Source organism: Alexandromys fortis, unplaced genomic scaffold (genome assembly GCF_014885135.2).
Source record: "Alexandromys fortis isolate MF-2015 unplaced genomic scaffold, M_Fortis_MF-2015_v1.1 scaffold_19, whole genome shotgun sequence".
NCBI classification, from domain to species: Eukaryota; Metazoa; Chordata; class Mammalia; order Rodentia; family Cricetidae; genus Alexandromys; species Alexandromys fortis.
In genome coordinates, this window is record NW_026067890.1 from 9,452,549 (window position 1) to 9,475,826 (window position 23,278).

The 23,278-nt window shown below is 36.2% G+C and overlaps 1 protein-coding gene across 2 annotated transcripts in view; it reads left to right on the forward strand.

Annotated features, from left to right (window-relative positions):
• Window positions 1-316: 316 nt before the first annotated feature.
• Ndst4 (N-deacetylase and N-sulfotransferase 4) overlaps window positions 317-23,278 on the forward strand; it is a 227,423-nt gene continuing 204,461 nt past the window's right edge. For both annotated transcript variants that reach the window (XM_050152462.1, XM_050152525.1), the window contains exon 1: window positions 317-1,365. In XM_050152462.1, the coding sequence (XP_050008419.1) occupies window positions 388-1,365 (978 nt within the window). In that variant the 5' untranslated portion in view covers window positions 317-387. The remainder of the gene's footprint in view (window positions 1,366-23,278) is intronic.

Below are 23,278 nucleotides of genomic sequence, written 5' to 3' on the forward strand. Positions count from 1 at the left end.
ATCTAACATAAAGACCCAAGTTATCAGCAGATACCACTAGGATACTGTCATTTTAACAAGACTAGGTTCCATGGATATCAACAACCATGTAAACATAAACAGGAACACACTTTTTTGGTTCTAGCTATCACGTTTCTCCTCTTTTTCAGATAATGCTTAAAGGACTCTGCAGAATTTCTTGGTATTGGACAGAGAGTCTCTGCTGTTGCCTTCCTAGTCCACTGCTTACAGGATTGGACTCATCTGTGACCACTTCGAGAATCTCCCATGATTTGCAATGGTTACATGAATGCTTGGGAAGAAAAATTTGCAACATCTTACTACTTGTTCTCCATGGCACCCTAGGGAAAGAAGCCGGAAAAAACTCACAAAGCACTGGTTTTTAAAATGAATCTTATTGTGAGGTTTCGGAGAAGCTTTCGAACACTTATTGTTCTTTTAGCTACTTTTTGCTTGGTGAGCATCCTCATTTCTGCCTACTTCTTATACTCTGGCTACAAACCGGAAATGACACTGATTGAAACTACTGCCGAAGCAGAATGTGCTGACATCAAAATCCTCCCTTATCGGTCCATAGAGCTGAAAACCGCCAAGCCTATTGACACGTCCAAAACCGACCCCACGATCCTCCTCTTTGTAGAGAGTCAATATTCTCAGCTCGGTCAAGATATTATAGCAATCTTGGAGTCCAGCCGTTTTCAGTACCAGATGGTCATTGCTCCAGGCAAGGGAGACATACCACCTCTTACCGATAGTGGCAAAGGGAAATACACGTTGATTATTTATGAAAATATTTTGAAATATGTCAGCATGGACTCATGGAACCGGGAGCTATTAGAAAAATACTGTATAGAATACAGTGTTAGCATAATTGGTTTTCATAAAGCCAACGAGAACAGCTTACCAACGACGCAACTGAAAGGTTTTCCTTTGAACTTATTCAATAATCTAGCTCTGAAGGACTGCTCTGTGAACCCACAGTCTCCTCTGCTGCACATTACCAAAGGCTCAAAGGTTGAAAGGGGACCTCTTCCTGGGGAAGACTGGACGATTTTCCAATATAACCATTCTACCTACCAGCCAGTGCTTTTAACGGAGTTACAGACAGAGAAACCCCTCCCTTTCTTGTCCAGCAAAACACTCTATGCCACAATAATTCAGGATCTGGGGCTCCATGATGGGATCCAGCGTGTTCTATTTGGTAACAACTTGAACTTTTGGCTACACAAGCTCATCTTCATAGACGCCATCTCCTTCTTGTCAGGGAAGAGGCTGAGTTTGTCCTTGGACAGGTACATCCTTGTGGACATTGATGACATATTTGTGGGGAAGGAGGGAACGAGGATGAATGTCAAAGATGTGAAGGTAAGATCGTGGATAAAGGATAACTTAATTTGTGATTTGTTGACTTTGTGGTTTTGATAAAATATAATCTTTAAAATACTTGATACCATAATCATTGATTCAAGCTACTGCTTACCTATTGTGCACACACACACATGAGCACAGATGTACACATGTGCATGCAAAGACGTCTCCTCTCTTTCTCTCTCTCTCTCTCTCTCTCTCTCTCTCTCTCTCTCTCTCTCTCTCTCTCTCTCTCCACAACAAAGTACAATAGAAACAACGAAATATCCCAGAGTGTAATTGAGCTGCATCCCTTGAGTTTGTGTTATGCCTTGTCAGTTCCAACCAAAAACCCAGAAATGATGCAAGCATCCTTTCAACTTTCCTGAAACATTTATACAATTGCAAATATTGGCATTAACAAAAATAGTTTAAAAGGGCTTGACCTTAAGAAGCTCTCATTTTTATCTCTTCTAATTTATGATATTGTTTTGGGTAAGAGAGCAGTATTGTTGTTGGGAGTATTTCATTACTCCCATGCAAACTGACCCTGTGACTGCTACTAAATACAGAAGAGGCCAACTACAAAGCTGAACAGGGTGATGCACTTCTATTCAAGCTACCTGGGAGACTGAAGCAAGAGTTAAAGACAAGCAGTCTAAAGAACATACCCAGAAGGAAAGAACAAAAGTAATAAAATATAGTACACAGGGTTAACTAGTCTGAAAATAATTTTCTAAGTTTCAGTCTGACATTCTCATATGCCATTTCAATGGTGTCTTGTCTTGGTTTGTATATAACTAAATTGACCCTGTGCAGAGTATTTTAGAAAATATAAACACAAATTTTAGTAGCATTAGTATTATATAAAAGGACTAAAGATTGCTGTGTTGCCTTTCTCAGTCTTGATATTTAGCTGTTGCCTTGCAAAGATGAACCCTGCAAGCTACTTCAAATAACAGCTTTAATCTAAAATGTTATGACCACTAGTAGATAAAGGATTCATACCAGTAACACTAGTTCACTTTTAAAAATAAAATTCAAAGTCTATGAAGGTCAGCAAACTCTTTCTAATGACTCTCTGAGCAAAACATCATGATATGGATACAAATAAATCATTTGGATCAGATACAAAGTGTTTAAGTGGTAGCAGTTGAGTGTTCTCTTTTTTAATGAATTTATTATTCCCTTCAATTAGTTCAAGTAACAATGTTTTATCTTAAATTTAAAAAAGGTCATGTGTTTCAAAATGCTCTCAGAGTGTTAAATTTCTAATTTGAAATCTGAGAACAGGAATTTATAATTTGGACCCAAAGAACAACATAAAACAAAAGATTGTTAACGTTTAACCTAAATTAGCAAACTCAAATCTAGCTAGGACATTCATTTGTAAGGAAAAGCTGATGGTTCTTCACCAATACTCACTAGATATGCAAAATACTGATGACTTCTTAAACTGTGTAACCCAAGCAAGATAATAGAATATTGAAACTCAACAAATTTGTGAAATTTTTATATAGAAAAAGAGCTGAACATCAGGCAGTGGTGGCAAACACCCTTAATCCCAGCACTTGGGAGGCAGAGGCATGCAGATTTCTGTGAGTTCAAGGTGAGCCTGCTTATATATTTACATAGGGCATAGCTCGATCTTGTGGTAGATCTATTTCCAACTTTTCGAGAAAATTCCACTCTGATTTTTATATCAGCTGTACCAGTTTACAATTACCTGCTTATTATAATTTTCTCCACATCCACACCTTCATTTATCATCAGATATATAATATGTTGTTTTATTTCTTTTCATTTATGTGGATGGGTGTTTGGGCTACATATCTGTCTTTGTGCCACATGTGTGCCTGATACCCATGGACGCCAGAGGAGGGCATCAGATCCCCTAAAATTGGAATCAGACGGTTGTAGGCTGTCTACTGTGAGGGTACTGTGGATTGAACAAGGGTCATCTAGCAGAACTGCCAGTGTTCTTAACTTCTGAGTGATCTCCCCAGTCCCAAGGCTGAGATCCTTACATATCTTCAAAAAAAAATGCATCTATTTCTCTTTGACTATCAACTATACATAAGACAAAATGGCATGATCTAATTGATGAAATTAAATTTATTCAAGGTTCTCTATGATCCACCCCAAATTTACCTCTTCTATACCTATCTTTACTACTTTGCAATATACAGTGTTCTTGTCTGATTAGTACACATTTCTACTCAACTAAATCTTCTGTATTTCTGCTACTGTAGTAAAGAGGCCGCTTGTTGGTTCCCAGCAGCTTAGCCGCAAAATAATCACACAGAAACTCTATTAATTAAACCACTGTCTGGCCCATTAACTCTAGCTTCTTATTGGCTAATGCTTACATATTAATTTAGCCTATTTCTATTAGCCTGTGTATCTCCACTTGGTTGTGGATTCCTGACTATAGTTCCAGTGTCTCTTTTCAGCGGGGCTGCATGGCTTCTCTCTAACTCTGCTCTTCATTCTCCCAGCATTTAGCTTAGTTTTCCCTGCCTAGCTCTGTTCCCCTATAGCTCTGCTATAGGCCCAACACATTTCCTTTATTTATCAATGGTAATCACAGCATACAGAGGGAAGTCCCACATCATGCTTCAATATAATTTATCAGCTTCAGTGTCACTACTAAAATTCATAATGTTCACATTTAAAATAATACAACTAAGTGTTATAAGGTAGAATAATGATTCCTAGAGGCTAGGAAGGAAAAGAGTGGGAACAGAAGGTTATTACACAGTAGGTACTAACGTCCCTTTAGGATGTAGAAGGTCTAGTGTTCTGCAGTCCAGTAGCTGGATGATTATAGTTCATAATGATCTGCTTTAAGTGTTGTGGCAAACTAGCAAGCAGGAGTCTAAAGTCCCCAACCATAAATGATTGGAAAATATTAATTGCCCTGACTTAATTATTTTAAAGTGCATATACTTTGAAACATCACACTATACCAGTGAATTCATAACATTATCACGTGTTAATTAAAAAGAAAAAATTAAAAGATATCTCAAGTCCCATTTCTTTTGCAAATGTGTCATGTTTTCTAATGACCTCAGCAGATGGTAACTTTTCTTTAACCTAAGCTCTTAATAATCACCAATCTCTTTCTTAACATCTTTATGAATATGAGACAACTTTAAACAACTTTTCTCATACATTTAATTGTGTCCTAAAATATGAAGGAAGCAACCTTAGATATGGATTGTAAAGTATTTAATTGAGAATTATTATACAATATTTAACGGTTAGTGAGTAAATACTTAATAAATCATAAAATCGTTGATTTATTTCCAGAGAATGGCTTAGGATAGTTTCCAATGTTTGGATTTGTGTTGCTGCCAGATGTGTATACCCAGAGAAAGAACAGAGAAGAAAGTATCTTAGATCAGGAGGGAGATGTACCATGATGGTGTTCATTACAGCACATGGAGAAGGGTGAGGGGCAGGCAGAATATAAACCCCAATATCCTGGGAAGGGGAGGGAAAGTGAAAATCCCTGGAAGCTCAGCCTGTTCTCCTCATCTAGGCTTCCCCAGGGGATAACTGCGCCGAGGACCTAACAAGATCAGCAGGTGTGCAGCAGTGGGCGTGAGGGGCGTTATTCCAACATCTTCATTTGGTACCATCAATAAATAAGTACCATCAGATGCTGTGCATATTGGTTCCTTTTCTACATAAACACTGATTCATGCTAAGAATTTACATCTTTTAGTACATCCAGTTTTAAAGGGCAGAAGAGAAAGGATCTACACAGAAAATTTTGACTAATTTAGCAAAGGTCTAGTAGTGCCCATGTGTGTGTGTAGGTGTGCAAATGCCACAGCGTGTTTGTGAAAGTCAGAGGACACCCTGAGGTGTCAATCTCGACTTCCTCGTTTGATACAAGTCCTCCTTCCTAGTTTGATGTTACATATACCAACCAGCACTTTCTAGTTTACTTGAAAGAACAGTCACCAGTCAGGATATATTTCATCGTAACTTTCTTTTCTTTAAATTCTTAACCTCAAGTACTCATGATGGTCTTTTTCCATTTGATTTCCATGAGGTAGCACAGTATATTTAGCTTAGTGAACTAAAAAGGCTGAATTTGCTCCATAAGGAGATATCTTTAAGGAAACAATGAGATCTTTTTCATTTAAAAATAAACTTTCAAAATCAGGTACAGGTAAACATTTTGCTGAGAATGAAAAACATAAAAAAAACTATGTACCATGAAAACATCCATCAAACTGGGTATTCATCAGAAAATATATTATATATGCTAAGTGAATAATTCAGTTTAATATGTGTTATTGTTCATTTGTGCACATTATCTTTTCTTTTAAATAAAATCTATAAAAATATTTCTGGGAGCACAGCATGGAGGTCCCTGTGCCCACAGATCTCCAAAGAAACCTTGAAGGTGAAGCACCTAGGATCGTTCTTTTAAAGGGAAGAGCACATAACCCATTTTTACAAAAGGCTGCAAATAGGAGGTAACTAAAAGTTTGGTTAATCTGTGTTATCTGTTGGACCAGGCTTTATCAAGGCCTCACAAGCAGGAGCAGAGATATCCAATAATCTAAATGACCCTTGCATTGGGAACTCCCCAAGCTCCCACAATCAGGATTGGAGATTTCAAATAATCTAATCAACCATTGCATTATCTATATAGCTAGGATCCCCGAAGCTCCCACAACCAGGATTGGAAATACTTAATAGTTAAGTGACCCTTACATTATCTGTATAGCTAGGAGCTCTGCCAACCTCCCACAAATAGAATGAGTCGTGGCTAATATCCCAAATGGTCTCTGTGCTATCTATATGATCCAAACCAGGCCAGAGAACTTCCCTAAACCCATAGACTGTTGAACCCATCTTCTTAGAAGAAATATGTACTGAGTTGAGTATCAGTCTAAGTTTTGTGTGTACTGGAGATTTATCACATCAAGAAACTTCCTTTTCAAATTACACTGTGTTTAAATTTGTTGGGGATAAACTGCCTGAGATCAGATACCCCACAATCTTGATCAAGGTTGATAAGGAGGTGAAACCTTTTTGAGAGGTCTGCCTGACACCTACAGAGAGCCCCTCAAAACATGCACAGTGCAGTTGTTGAACTTGCTAGCAGAAGGAAAGTAGGCACACAATGATCTGTAGCTCAAGAAAGAATCGTGTTTCATATGACCAAATTACTATTAGTACAGGAAGTAAAAATAAACGTGACAATATCTTTTCTTCTAAGAAATAGGAACAGCTTAATGGGATATGTAGTTTTAAGATCTCAAAGAAGAACTAATAGTGTACTAGCAACCCCAGGTAAAGAGTGCTCAACACCAGTGAGGCACCCAATCTGAGCCTTGGCTGGCAGAACCAGGGTCTTTTTTAAGAATGGTGAGTTACTGATGATAACTAAAATATGCGCTAGTGTACATAAGCAGCTGTATGACCAGATATTGAGGGAATTGCTTAGAACAAGGATATAGAGCTCCCTTGATGCTACCCAAGTGAGACTTAGATTTGTTGAATATTGAGTACTACTTGAGTAGCATAGATCTGCCAGATAGAAGGTGACATGATTTCAGGTAAGATTAAAGAAAAACAGATATGTGTCACTAGATATGGTTTTGATGATACAGTTAAGTCATCTCCAAGCTTATCTATTATAACTTTTAGAATATTGATTGTATGCTAATTTTAATATTAATATTGCTAAGTGCTATGCTCATTTTATGCAAAGTCAGAACAGATACAACACCAAAAAATAATGTTTTATATTTTAATAATGAATAAACTGAAACATAGCCTTATATAAATATATGTACATGAGCAAATAATAAGTAATAGGAAAAAAAGGCATAGTATCATAATTTGAGTAATTCTGCTTTATTTTATATGATACTGGTTTTGGATCAAGTTTGCTTACTGGGGCCAGTATTAAAGAATTAACTTTGGCTGTGTTCATTATCTTTTCACTTCAGATTATACAAAGCTACATTGACAATGGAAATTTGCTCAATGGTGGTGGGAATCAAATATGACAAGGAGTAGGAAAGAACAAGATAGCCTAACTGGCCATTTGGATAAAGTCTTCTCAGCTCTGGGGTGATCAGGAAAGCTCACGACTTGAAACTGCCTGGAGTCCCCTGTGTGTTCATTGAATAACACATAAGTGGAAAAATCAGTGGATTCAGTAGCCTCTATGAATCAGTCAACGTCTATGGAATTGTACATATGGAAAAGTACTGGAAAGAATAGGAGTATAAAAAGGACTGGAAACATTAATGATTTTTATGCCCCTGCTAAATGTGGGGCATCTAAGTTTAAGCTATTGAAAGAGAAAAGTTGACTGTTTGATGTTTTTCCAACAATGTGGCAGTGTACAGTTAAAACATACAGGTTTAATAGTTAAAAAACACAGTCACAATAACCAAGGGAAATGGATCAAGTAAGAAATAAGAAAGGTTGATTGAACCATTTAGGATACCATGGCAAATCAGTTTCACAGAGGCAAAATTCATCCATGTGCTGAGACAGTTGTCATACTGGAAGCCTCTTGTAGGTTGGTCGCTGGGGAGAAAGGGAGGAGGAGAGAGCAGTGTAAAGTCAGAGGGGAGAAGAGATGATGGGATGCTTGACTGAGAACAATACAGTGTTCATGAAATAGAGGAGCCTCATTCAGCAGAACATTCTCACTGTTCTTAGTTATTTATAACCCTTTAAATAATAATATCCACGTGACTCTTGACATCACTGTGAGATGTACCAAATAACAGTCTCATAAAAATCCCTGAAATTTAGAATTCTGCATAGTGCTTGAGTAGCAAAAGAAAAAGGAAGATAAAACCTCACACAATTATCATACTCGGAGATTAAAGTCTACTAAGGTGGTTCTTTCTTATTTTCATGTTTGCTGTCTTTCTTGATGGCACTAGCCATTGTAAATGTGCTTAATTTTAGATAGAAATACATATGCTTTATCCATATGCTTTCATGTTAATCTGTGTCCTGGATATAAAATCAGTATTACTACAATAGGAGTGTTTCATCTATTGCTATTGTTTTACGTGTGGAATTGTGCCGTATGCTTATTTGTGAGTCCACATACACATGGGTGCACATACGGAGGCCATGGTTTGATGTTGGTTATCTTCCTCTGTCTCTTCAGCTACACCTGAATTTTTGAGACAGGGTCTATCTCTCAAACAAAAACTCACTGATTGCCAGGAACTAACTGGCCAATAGGCGCCAGGGATTCTCGTATTTCTGTCTCCCTGTCCTGCTTATATGTGAAGAACAGCCCTCAAAAAGGAAAAGTACCATTGTCCCAGGAGTGTAGTGTCCTTTCACGTGGATCAGTGTTTACGTGGGTGTGGAAGATCTGAACTCAGGCCTCAGGTTTGTATGCAGAACACTTTCCTGACTCAGTCTTCTCCTCAGACGCTGAATACTGTTTTAATATATATTTGTTTTTGTTCTGCTCTTTTCATTTCTTTTTTGATCAGTTTCTTGCCCATCTGAAGTGAATGTGCCACCACTAAGACCCTAAAAGTATATTTTACAAGACCTGTGGCAAACGAGTTTTATGTTGAAGATATTCTGTTTTCAATTGCACATTGGATTTCATTCTAAAGATTAAGTTGCCCCTGAATTTATTTGCACTCCAAAAGGCCAGATGGTAATGGGCCTTATACAAATAGTTAAGTGTACCTTGATTAGTTTATCGAATAATTTATTTGCTGAGAGACTAACTTTTTGAACATAAGGGGAGGGATACAGTTACAGTTACAATATCTTGTTTCCTACTTGAATTACAGTTGTTGTGTACATAAAAAATGAAAAGCATTACAAGGTATCTTGCTGAGAGTGACCAAGCTGTCAAAGTCTGAGAAAGGTGGAAGAGAGAACCCTTAGAGAGGGTAATTACTATCTTTGTGGGCAAATGCTTAGATGCTCTGGGGAAAGTCAAGATGGTGTTTTCTCTGTATTAGTAAATAGGTAATATTATATATTATATATACTATCTATAAATTAATTGGCTTAGAACATAATTTTTCTTCTCAGATGAAACAAAGATGTGTGATTTTTTGTTATAATAATTATCACCTTTTCACCAAGGTGGTTTCATATCTAAAATATGACTAAAGAGAAAAACAAAGCAAAAAACAAACTATTCCTTTTGTGCTCCTGGTGGAAATCCATAGTTATTCTGAATAAATTGAATTATAATGGAAAATAGCACCTTGGTTATACAATCCCGAGAGAGCTGGGATGTGTCACTGCTGCTATAAATCAGAAAGCAGGCAAATGCTTTAGAGCAGCTGGGTTTAGTCTGGATCTTTCACTCCCTGTGTTACTTGTGTAGAATAGATCCATTCATTTAGTCTATTGGTAGGGTTAATCATTTCCAATGAACATATCAATCCAAAAACAAACAAACAAACAAAGGCAAAGAAAAACTCAAAATAACAAACCCTGTAGTTCTCACCTTAAAATAAATAAGGGATAGTTTTCCATGGCCAAGTTTGTTTGACCTCAGCACAGTAACACAGATTGAGATCACCTCAAATTTCATATTCCAACATAAAGAAGTTCTATTGTTGTTCAGAACAGAGAAATTCCTAAATCAAGACAGGTTTTTATTGGTGGTGCATAGACAGGAAGTTATAGCAAGATGAGGGAAGCTTTTCCATAGTCCTTGCAGGCTATCTGATGACATTCTTATCTTATGGGTTAGTGGCTGGTAGTGAGTTAAGCTAACAGATTGTGAAAGTTCTATTTATGATATTAGTCACAGGTAGTATTTCAGACACAGAGATGGACAATGAATGACTGCTCGGGGGACTAAAGCTAGCTGAGATCAAATAATTAGCCTCTGGTTCTGAAATATTCCAACATCTGCACATCATTGCAGTGCTATTCAACCAAACGGTCTCTGCAGACACCGCTTCTTTCTGGGAATTCTCCTCGACAAACCCTTCTCTCCCTCAATCAACTATTCTTCAGAAGCATTTCTTATTATCAGATGTTTAGCATTTCATATATTCTGGAGAGCATACTACCAAATGTCTGTTACTTCTTAGTGGTAGAAAACACAAACCGTTGACATCACTATGCACACCCTTACCCTGATGCTCCCAATGGTAAGTCGTGTTTTTCCACTGAAGAAAAATCCAGCATCCTGAATTTGGTGTGTATCATTTTCTTTAATCAGTCGTTGCATGTGGAAGTGTCATTAAACAATAAATTATTTACAGTGTTACATCCCCCGTTTGGCAATATAGATCTTCACCATATATATTATCTGCAAATAGTTTTCATTGCAGTTATTTTGGAAGTTAACCCTCTTATAATTAGTAGTTCTACACCTACTTCACTAAACTTGTTTTCATGGATCATCTCCCCAATGTTAAGACTGTCAGACTTTTAACATTTGGCATTTTCTTGATCATGACGTTGAATGCTTTTTTTTCCATATATTTAATTACTCTTCTTTATTCACATTTTTTGTACAGCCCATGCTTTTCTCATTTCAATTTCACATTTTTGGTCTTTGTGGAGGTTTTTAGATGTTAGATCTAGTTTGGTGTTCTCAGAAGACATATTTGCAATAGTTTTTCTCTACAAATCAGACATTGCTTCCCTTTACATGTCTTAATGTCATTATAAGATTTATAGAAATATTTAAATTTTACCATAGTGAAATACATCATTATTTAACACATTATGTGTGATCCTTTGGGAGTGGACTGTTCACTGACTTTGGACTTTTGATTTAGGGTTTGCTATATAACCATGCTTGCTAGGAACTCTAGGTAAGACTAGCATCAAACTCATGATCTTACCATGTAATAGGGTTGAAATCATTTTTTTATTCATGTTTTGTCTACTCATGTTTTTAAAGTGTTGTTGTTATTTGTTATTTAAACACTCTTTAATTATCAAAGCTTAGATATTTTATTTTGACGTTTCAAAATTAATAAATAATTTTGTTTTGATTAGTGTGTTTTATTTTTAAACTATCTTTGTGAATACTAAAGATATGGCTGAGTACTGACTACTCTTCCAGAAGACCTTGCTTCAAATTCCAGTTTCAACCTGGTCGCTCACAGCTTTCTGAAACTCCTGTTCCAAGGGTTCCGACTTCTCTTCTGTCCTCTGTGGGCATTCTTTGCACAGAGTGCATAGACATACATGCAGGCAAAACAGCCACACACATAAAACAAAAATAAAGAAGCATTTATAGAATAAATTACCTTTGTGAGATCACAATGTTTTTATTTTCCTGAAACGATTCTATTTTATTTTTTAATATCCTTGTTTTATGTTATTAATAAGGTGTGCTAATACAACTTTGAAACTAGTTACCATTTGATTTTATAACATTTTGATTTAAACTAGTGTCTTTTGTTTTATCTAATTCAACATTTTAATTGAAGTGTTTAATAGAGATTGGTAAATTCTACTTATTTTTTTTCTTCACCTTCTCTATGGTCTGTTTCCCAGTTCAGTGTTTGGAACAGTCCTCATCCTTCTCTCCCACTATAATTGTTACGCTGATAGCCTTCTCCAGGTTTCTTGAAATTTGTCATCAGTAAATGAATGTCATACTTCTCGGGTGTGAGAAAATATATATCTTCAGTTTGAGTGGTAGAAATTATGTTTGCAAACTCTGTTAAGTGTGTTGTTCAGTTGTTTTGAATTTTTTAAGATTCTGTTTGTTATTCTAAAAATTTTAATATTTTAATATCTCCATTACCTGATAAATTTACTAACAATTTTATTAATAGTCTCAGTCGATAAAATTTAATATTATTAACCATTGTGATTTTCTTGGGGGCTTTAAAGAATTTAGAATTACTATATGTTCCGGATGAGTTAGACCTCACATGTTACATTATAAAACAACTAACATCATATTTGAAATATTTTTTCTAAGAATTCTTTTTCATCTGGTAGTTTTTAAATTTGATCTTTTGGTCATCAAATTAGTATATGTGTGTATGTGTGTGTGTGTGTGTGTGTGTGTGTGTGTGCTTTTTTAACTCCCAGTGTCTTTGTGCTGTATCTTTTAGAAATAGAATGAAAATTGATTTTGTTATTTTTATGTCGTCTGAAAATTTTAATTCTTTTCAGTCATGACTCTAATCATATCTCCTGAAAATAATAAAAAAGCAATATTCAAAGACATAATAGCTGTGACTTTTTTCAGAAATCAATGAATGACAATGATTCTCCAATTCATAAACCCTGTTCATAAAAGCTGAAACAGAATAAACCCAAATAAATCCCTTTGCAGGTATGTTGTTAATGACTCAGAATAACACAAGCCTGATTGCATTTTTCTGATTGCTTTCTTCAGGTAGAAAATTTCAATGCCATCTGCCTTCTCAAAAACAACAATGGAAGCAAAATACCTAGTCATCTTTTCAATGGATGTTTAGTCCTTTCTTAGCTCAAGAAAGAAGTAGGATTTTCTTTGTTTCTCTTGGTTATTTTTAATATGGAAAGCAAATAAAGAGAGGATATTTTTCAGTTTTTAACTTTTTAAAAATAGTCTGGCGTGAATAAAGTTCCTTACATTTGGATATAAGTTTTACTGAAGAAAACGTGATTGAGAAAAATTACCTTTGGAAAATTATAAAATAGTGTTCAAAACACTATTTGTTGAGGAAAAATGACTCTTCGCTATTAACTACAGCTCTTCATTAGCTACAGTTGTGTGTTAGAGAACTTGTGGGCCTCGCATACCTCACTAATCCTAATCATCTCAACAAACAGGCTCTTTGTGTGTGAAAATTAAATAAATCAATCCATGAACAGCACTAAGAAGAGTGCCTGAGCATAAAAGCTTTTTGCTAAATATACAAAATTCACAAAAAAAGTTTACGATTAAAATATATTTTGAGTTTGTTTCGTGGATTCTAATAGTTCACTTAGAATCTCTCACTGCAGCATTTCAGAAGCTGGAATATATTTTAAACTGATGACACCATTTATTTTATTAAGTAATTTAATGCTAACTGAATTGCTCATATGAAGATCACTGTATCTAATTCGTCTAATTAGCTAGTTTATGCAATTTTAATGAAACCTGGAGTCCATCATCAGTAGATGTTTCAACCCTCTCTAATAAATAACAAATACACAAAGGAATTTCCCACCTGATACTGCTGTATAAAGATATAAGTACATCTTTGAATTGTTTGATTAAATATGACAGAAGGACATTCAATCTTACATTCAATCTAACTTTCAGTGTGGTTGCCAATGTTTATTCTGAAACTAGAGTTTCTTGACATATCTTGGTGAATGACCCAAATTCTTTCTTCCTGCTCTAATGATTTTGTTCATAGTTAGCACAAAATCAAAACTTTGTGATTATTTACTATGTGCTATGGTCAAGCATCAGTGATGATTCAAATTTTTGTGTTTCTTTCTCTTCTGCTTTTTCTGTCTTTCCTGTCTTTCTTTCTTACTTAGTTTCTTAGAGAAAGGTTCTATTTTATAGCACAGAGAGGCTAAAATTTCAGTATGAAGCCGGAACTGATCTCAGTCTCTATCCTCCTGTTTCACCATCCCTAGAACTGGAATAAAAGCCAATGACATCACACCCATTTAAAACAATTAACAATCATTTTTTAAGGTTAAAAGATGTGATTACTATAGTCAAGTATACTAATAATAATTATAAAAAGAATAGCAATAAAAATATTGAAATAAATAGTATTTATAGATATATATGCAAAATTCCTGTGTTCACACATATTTATTTTTGGGGGAAACATACTCAAGTTTAACTTGAATATCTAAGATACATATTTTAAATTACAGGGCAGAATTTGTTGAGATTATTTGATTTGAAACCTGAATTTATTGCAATAGAAATTATTTCATTTGCTTACAAACATTTTTTTTTTTCGAGACAGGGTTTCTCCATAGCTTTTGGTTCCTGTCCTGGAACTAGCTCTTGTAGACCAGGCTGGCCTAGAACTCACAGTGATCTGCCTGCCTCTGCCTCCCAAGTGCTGGGATTAAAGGCGTGTGCCACCACTGCCCAGCTTACAAACACTTTTTAAAAATGATATTTTATAGAATTTAAAATGATATTTTATATTCAATATTCTTTATCAAATTAATATAAAATGCTTGATGTGTTTCTTTTTCTTTTCAGATAAAGGTTGTAATGAGAAAATCTTAAAATATGTATAAACTAAAAATAACCAAATCTTTTACTTTGCTAGGCATTTCTGTATATATATAGAAAGCTGATATATGGACAATATATTATTTTTTCTCCAAGTTACCCAAACATCTTTTTATGATCTCAGCTGCCTACTTGCCATACAGTACTAGTGGACAGCATTGGATCGTACAATTCATTTTATAAAAAGACCTGTACTCAGTAAATTTAGGGAAAGCACAAGAACTGATTTTTAACATTCTTATTTTGTTTTTAATTTATTATAATTTCCTGTTTAATTTATAATTGTAAAATAAGTGCTATGCAGAATTAATGTTTCACATATATGACAATATCTGAGGCTCCTAGAGCTTTTTAAGCAATCTATACTATTTTATCTATAGCATTAAACTACCATGGAAGTATCATATATTTATCTATAAAGTAAATAAGCCACATAACTTTGGGACTAGTATAGTTATCTCTAAAATGGCGTTATATTCCGAAACTTTATATAGGCCATTTGAAATCATTTTAATATCCTAAGTTATAGATGTAAAAGCAGGTAATTTATAGATATGTCAAAATTCACCTACTTTACACAATTTTAATCCTATAAATGATTAATTATAACTACAAGTTGCCAAGACTATACCTGCAAGTAGTTAAGACATCAGTCTCTGTTTGCCCATGGGTTCGATTTCCACCCTTTCTGTATTGATAGAACCACAGTCTAAGAATAGCTAAACAGGGCATGGTTTATTTTGCATGCCTATTTAAGTAGGCATGATGAACTCTTGCACCTTTCTCCTCTGTTCTGCTTTGGAAGGAGGTCGTCCTCACGATCTGTGCTAGATTTCCTTTACCCCAAGCTGCACAGGTTGTAAAGACAGCAGAGGACAAGGGCTTGGTGAAAAAGTTCAATGTCATCTGTGGCTTCAGGCAAGCACTAAGGTCCTGGAGTATCCCCTGTGAATGACAGGAGACTAATTGCAACTTGATGAGAATAAGTGAGAGGTTTTGTATAAGTGTCCTTATGAAATACTGCTGCCGGGTGGTACAAATCCTATTTGGAAATGCAAATCCTATTACTTCCCACATTCCTGGATTTTCACAATGCCCCCAAGCAATATCTGTCCTGCTTAAGATGGACCCTTAACATCTGTTTCTTATTATGCTACGTTCAAGATTCATGACAGAGTTTTTATGTATTTATCATGTGTGTATCTGTTTCTGTGTGAGTATGCGTGTGTGTGCATGTGTTCATATGCAATATGAGTTGAATCTGCGTGTGCAGGTTTGCACCCTTCCTTCCCTGTACTGATGTCTTTTGTGGCTCTCCATGGAAGCTACAGCTCACAGCTGTGACTAGAGCTTCTTCATGCGAGAGAGACGCCAGGAACCCTGCATATATCCTCTTCCAAGTGCTTGGGTTACAGGCACGGGCCAGCAGTCATCGTCTTTATGTGGGTGCTGAAGATGCAGGTGTAGATTTTCAGGCTCATGCAGCCAGCTCTTCTCCCAGAGAGCCTTCACCCGGCCCTGGGGGCTTATCCTCAACCTTTTCACTGAGTTTGCCTCATCTAAGCATAAAGTATTTCAGATTTAAAGTTGGTTCCTGAATTTCTCATATTGTTAGCTCATTTAATAGCACTTTGCATGACATTGAAAGTGGAAAACTCCTTTGGTCTATGAAGAAAGAAATACATACGGTATGTGTAGTTAAGATCACAGTGGTTTATAGTAGGTATTTTAACTTGTTTTCTCACCAAATTTTCCAAACTGGGACGTATGAACCTCTGCTGATGCCATCCATCTGAGGCCTGAAATCATTTTCTGGACTTTTTTTTCTCCCTATCAATACAAATGGGGAAAGGCCTGTGTCATTTTACAGAATGAAATTGGAAAGCACTGATTACCAACACATAGAATTGTCCCACAGGTATAAATGAATTCCTCTGGGAAGAGTTATATAACTAAATAACTATTGCTACTGTTGTAATCGGTTGCGGCAGGACATAAACAACGAAGTTTCATATGGGAACTGTGTGGAAGCAGGAAAGGGAATGATCTGAGGAAGGACCAGAGAATCAGTTCTTGCAGTAAAAGATGTGGGGTTATAGCAGCAATGACGGACAGAGCAGGTTTGCCAATTACTTTCTAAGCAGAAGCTTTAAAAATGCCGCCTAATGGATTGTACAAGGGCCACAAGCAATACTGCAAACACTCCACGAGTTTGGGGGTTCCTCTTTGTCTGTCTTTTGGAACTTACTTTTCCTCCTTTGGTCTCAGCGGTTTCAGAAAATTTAAAGCAGCTGTGACTAAGTCTGCTGCTAGAGCTAAAGGGAGGAGCCCTGCAAACACACTCATTTAAAGACTGTTTGATTAACCGCTATATTCAAATGCATGGGAAAGTGAATTAAAGAGGAAATGATCCACATGCAGAGGTGCTCCAGAGGTTCTATTTTATTTAAAAGGAAATTTTAAACTCCTACTGTTTAGTATTTTTATCCATGGGTTTGATATCTTCTAGTGATTTGTCACTGTTTATTCTACAAAATTATGGTGCTCATACCCCTACTTAGTGTTCCCACCAACAAATTTCTCAAACTTTGCCTTGGTTTGTCTAATTCTCATTTTACCACCTTGCTGTTGAGTCAGAAATCAGTGGCCCTACTTTGTTTTCTTTGGTGAGTAGTGATGTTGCACCTCATGAACTGCTGTTCGTCATCACGCTACGAAATATCCTGAAAGATTTCCTCAGTGCCACATAATAATGTATAAAATCAAGAGGTCTTGAAGCAAAGGTGTAGCCCTCTGAGCAATCAGGAAGGGGGTCTAGTCACAGGAAGTAGAGCAGGAAGTAAGAGAGAGAGGAGAGGGAAGTGGCCTCTTTTTTAAAGGGAGAGAGACCACGCTCCAGTGGGCTGGTATCTCAGCGGCTATTGGCTGAAGGAGCGGGAGGAGCTCCCGCAACAAGGTCTTAGTTCCTTGCTTTAACAAATCTAATTTACTATGTGTGTGTATGTGACTGTGTGTGAAAGTGTGTGTGTGTGTGATATATGTTTGTGACTGTGTGATGTATGTGGGTGACTGTATGTCAAAGTATGTGTGTACTGTGTGTGAAAGTATGTGTGTGTGAAAGTGTGGGTGTGTGTGACTGTGTATTAAGTGTCTGTATGTATGTGGCTGTGTGTGAAAGTCTATGAAAGTGTGTATGTGTGCAACTATAGAATGATTTCGACACTCTCTGCTACTCATCTGTTCTGACTTTTATGAAACCACTTAATTTTTTAATAAAAAGCACAATTAATTTTTACTGCCTGCAAAGAGTATATAATTCTAAGCCCTTCATACTGCTCTACCTTAAAAAAAATAATAAGAGCTGGGAGCTCCTGTGGAGGACAATTTCACTTTGTTCCATTGCCACTGAAAAGAAGGGAAATTGAAAAAGACCTTGAAATTGAAACAGGTTCTGAAAATGCTAAATTCAAACATTGCTGAATTTACCTCAAAGCAGGAGAAGTCACTTCAGAGCCTGTGTCCAGCAGAAGGCACATCTTCATTAACGTGTCGAATAACATAATGGATAACAAATAGAATGCACGGTGTTAGGATAGCTGGTTTTCTGAAAAGAAGAAAAATAAGAACACACCTTGCAAAATAGCCAAATCTAGTGGAAAGAAAAGGAATCCCTTTCTACACAGCCACACAGCATAGAGGACGATGACCCAGCATGTTTCCAAGACACAGGCACACCCAAGCTTAGAATGCAGCCATCTAACACTCTGATTGCCCTTGCTGCAGAGTATGAATCTTGAGAAATACATGTTCATCTACAATAATATCCTCAATACGACATCGCTGCTCAAATACAAAGGTAGGGATAATCAGGGCAGAACCATCATTTAATGTTACTAACGTGACCCAGCAAGCTTTAAGAAAAAAATAAACGCCCCTACTAGGAAAGAAGAGAAGGGACAATGTGTAAGTTATTTGCCAGGAAGCATGGGGACTCGAGTTCAGATCCCTAATAATATCCACACAAATGGGTGGACTTGGAATTGTGCAACTAATCCCAGAATGTAGGAGCCAGAAGCAGGAGATTCTGGAAGAAAGCAGGGCACCTAAACTAGCTGAATCAGTGAGCTTTGGCTTCAAGCCAGAGAGCTTCAATTTGTAAGGTGGAGAGTGGCTGAGAAAGACATCTAATACAGCTTCTGGCTTCCACATGTGTGAAAGTGTGTGCACAAAAACATGAAGTCTGTGTATCTGCATATGCATGTGAACACACACCCCATACATAAATGCACACAGAAACATAAATTTAATTTAATAAATACAGCAATGTCTCTGGTGCAGTTGGTCAAAATCTATTTCCTGAGCTTGTTAGGGATAATTACTGCATCTAGATGCTATACACACATTAATTTCAAAATATAAGCATTTTTTGACATGCTTTCATTAGTGATATCAAATTTTAGGACGTAAAATAAATACTTGGAATTTGCCATGTTATCTCTCTGGCAAACCATCACAGATTTAGGCATACATACACATGTGCGTCTGCTTACTAACTTCATTATTTAATAACAGTTAACATTTTTGTGAGCCTTGAAATTGTGGTGGAATCAACCCACATGCTTGGCTCTGAACATCAAGCTGGCAGAGAAATACTACTCTCTGAGGTCTGAGCACAACCCTTCCTCTAGCTACATATAACAAACTCATAACTATGCACAAAGTCATTCGTTAATGTATGCTAGATGATTGATATGTTCCTTCTTGGAGAACAAAATGGAAATATGCAAGTATGCCTGTCAAATAGTAATTGTAAATCTACAGTAATATATTTACCAAGCAAAGAAAACCTAATTTTTTATTATGAAAACTCAGCTATCTATGTTCATGAGTGGACTATACCTTATGCATTTAGGATTTGGAACTGAAAGAGAAGTGAAATGAGAGCGAGTGATTTAAAGCCATGGACTTCAAGGAGACACAATGATGGTGACATTTTTAGCATCTGTTCTGTGTGAAAGATTATTCTCAGTATTCTACAGATTTAAAATCATTTAATTCTGAACACAAAATAAAAGGGAGGTTTTTAGAATTGCACTTTTTCTTTGAGTCTATTTTAGAACACATCAAAAGTATTGTGTGTGTGCATGTGTGTGTTGCTTGTGCTTGAATGTGTACATGCCTATGTGTCACGTACATGGTTAATGTGTGAATTCTTCAGCTGTTCTCCATCTTATATGTTGGGGAAAGTTACTTCATTTGAACCCAGAGCTTGAAGATTAAACCAGAGTCTCTATCTCTAACGTGTGGAATTAAGGGAGGGCCACTAGTTCTCTCCAGCATCAGGGCACTTATGGTGTGCAGAATCTGAGCTCTGGACAGTTCTAACATGCTTGCTTCTGGCTGCATCTGACCAGTTTTAGCGATTATGGAGAAAGTTTATTACCTGCTAATCCATATCTCCCTAGCCCCGACACTGCTATTAAATGATTACTTATTTGCTTCTTGCTGTTATTTTACTCAAGCAATACGTACATAAACGTGCTTGATTTTAAGCACGAGATACATATCACGAGTCAAATAAATGAACTGGAAGTACATTACAATTAAAATTGTGAAAGTCAGATTGTAAGAATTGTTTCAATTTTTAAGTAACTTCTAAGTAGTATAAAATTATATTCAGGATACATCTTTAGCTTGAATTTTTGATATAATGTTAGGAATTAAATAATTAGCTTAAAAGTATCACCTTCATATCACACTCCATCATAAGAATATTTGTTCTGTTAAGTAACTATCCATTGGCAAACACTTGGCTTTATATATAAGGAAACTGAATGTGAATGATGGAGAAGGTAACCAATCAGAAAAAAAGTCCAGGTAGGAAGGACAGAGCATAATACTCTGAGATGGAAGAGAATGGCATGTTTGGTTAAAGTGACTGGCTATCATTTTTATGTAAAAATGTGAAGACAAATCTGAAAAGTAGTTTGAGTTCCCAGACAGGTTAGGGATTTCAGAATTCATTCTTGATTAGGTGAAAAATCATTAGACATTTTGTATTTAATGATTGGTTTTTATGAACAGGAACTGAGCCAAATTTCTTTCAGAGAAAAATCACAATTTGGAATGACTGGGTGAAACATGATTAATAAAAACCCAGAGACAGAAATTGGGATTCAATGTGAAGGTCAGTAAAGCAAAACAACCAGTCACTGACTCTTACCTCTACCTTAATCCGAAATGGAATCCTGCCTCCAGGAATCTCAGAATGAGACTGTGTCTGTGAGCTGTCTCCTCCCATTTTATATTTCTCTTTAGGGGTAAGATTAAAGGTGTGCATCACAGGGATTAGAGGCATGCACTATCTGGTTTCTATGGCAAACTAGTATGGCTAATGGATTAAAAACGCATGTTGCCACTCCCTGGTCTGTAAGGCTGACCATTGAAGCTGTTTTACTCTCTGATTTTCAGGCATGCTTTATTTATTAAAATACAAATGAAATGCCACTACAGATGGGAGGAACTGAGACAGGCTATCTATCTTTTTTAGAGACACAGCTGGGTATTGCAGAATAAAAAGCCAAAAATAAGAGCAAGAATTAGTTCTGTGAGACTAGACAGGAGAGCATACTTTCCAAAGATATTCTGCAGTTGAATAATTTGGAGAGCTTGCTTAATACATAGACTAAAGGTAAATAGTGAGCAAGTGGGAGAATGAGGAAAAAAAAGACATTTTCCATGATTCTTTGATTTTGGACTTTGATTATTTAGATACTGATGATGCTATAAAGACATGATTATGCTGTGTGTGTGTTTGTGTGTGTATGTGTGTATACAGAGCTAGATGATTTGACAGAAATAAAGAGAGAGAAAGATGATAGATAGATAGATAGATAGATAGATAGATAGATAGATAGATAGATAGATAGATAGATACAGACAGACAGACAGACAGACAGACAGACAGACAGACAGAGATGGAGGGAGATTGGGAAAAATCCATTCAAGGTGAGAGTTAGAGTAATGAGCAGCTATCCAAGCATGCCTTATTGAATGTGTGATTGTTCAGAAGTTACAGAGTACTAAATAGAAAGTAAGAAAGGTTAGATCAGGATCATAGCAATAATGGGATTGCAAATTTAAAAAAAAGACTGGGGAAGTAGGCGGTGGAAATGCATGTGAACTCCAGTTGGCTAGGGTTGAGAATAAGACTTTGAAGTCCTTTATGAAGAGGGAATGAAAGTCAGAGTTGAAATCAGCCCTATCAGTGTCAATGAGTACACTTTAATTCAGCCTTATGGATCTGAAGGAGAGAGTGGGAGTAAGGTCACCCAGACCCGCATTAGGAGAGCTATGTCATGTCAAGAGAAGAAATCATATTGGCTGTGAGCAGAAGAGTGTAGCAAAAAAGCAAGAGCCACTTGACCAACAGGGGTTTGCCTCAGAGAGGCCACATTGAAAACAGGGAATTGAAGATAACCTGGTTTTGGTCATAAAATAACAAAATATAAACCATCAACCTCTGTTACTATATATTATTGAGTTACCTACTCTTGGATATATATTTAACATAAACATAATTTTATATATAATATCCAATACTATAAGGTACATATACAATATATGTAGATATAAATAAAATGAAAATATAGATGCCTTTTTTATAAATGGCTTACCTCCTACAGTAAGGCATTGTTTATCTGTATGATTTTTCTTTGCTTAAATTTGTTCTTAAAATTACAAGACCAGTGACAGTCTGTGACTTCTCATTCATCAATCCTTTCACATAGTAATGCTATTTGACTGGATCTTTATTAATAACTGCGATTTCAAGAATGGCAGGCTCTTATATTTGAGTCTAGATGATATGGATAAGCTAATACTTAATGACACATTCCATTATTCTTAAAATGATATTTTCATTTCAAAAAATACATGTACGACAGAGGAGGCTGAAATGAAGTAGTAAGCCAGGGCATTACTATAAAGCTGCTCAAGGTGTTTGTAACTAAACTCACATTAGCATGCAAATTTAACGCAAGTCTATTTTTATTAATGTTGGAAAGCTGATGGATATAAAAACTGCTTAAATTGTCTGATGTATGGGAAATACTAAGTCCATTTAAATTGAAATTTTAAGGATAACTCACCATATAAGGAAGGGAGAGTCAAGCAATGTGCTGGTGTGTGTTATGTGTTAGAAGGAAGATAACCAAAAAGGGGGAATAATTGTCTAAAATGATGGACTTTTTCTCACCAGAATTTTCCATTGCTATGGTGATTAAGACTTACTGTGCCAAGCTTTCAAGACTGAAATCTTTGACCAGAAGCAATCAGACACGGGAACAACTTTTTTTTTTCTAGAATTTAACCTTCCTTAAAGATGATGAGTCTTTGAGAACAAGGGAAATGGTAGTAGCATGAGCAACAATGTTTGTGGGTGTGTACAACTCTGCCTAAATCATGGCATAAATATTTATTCACTGTGCATGACCAGAAATATAGTTAAGTTTGCCTTTATGGCAATACAACAATTTCCAATAAAAGTTGTACTGCGCATTGTAAAACTGGCTTTCTATCATAGACTGGGTAGAGGAAATCTGATTCCAAGTTTATATCCTATGGCCAATGAAATGGCCTTTCAGAATGCTTTATGAAACCACAAATCATCGGAGCAGCTCCCTGGATAAGGAACCTAAATTAAATTGGAAAGAACCTCCAAGGCAA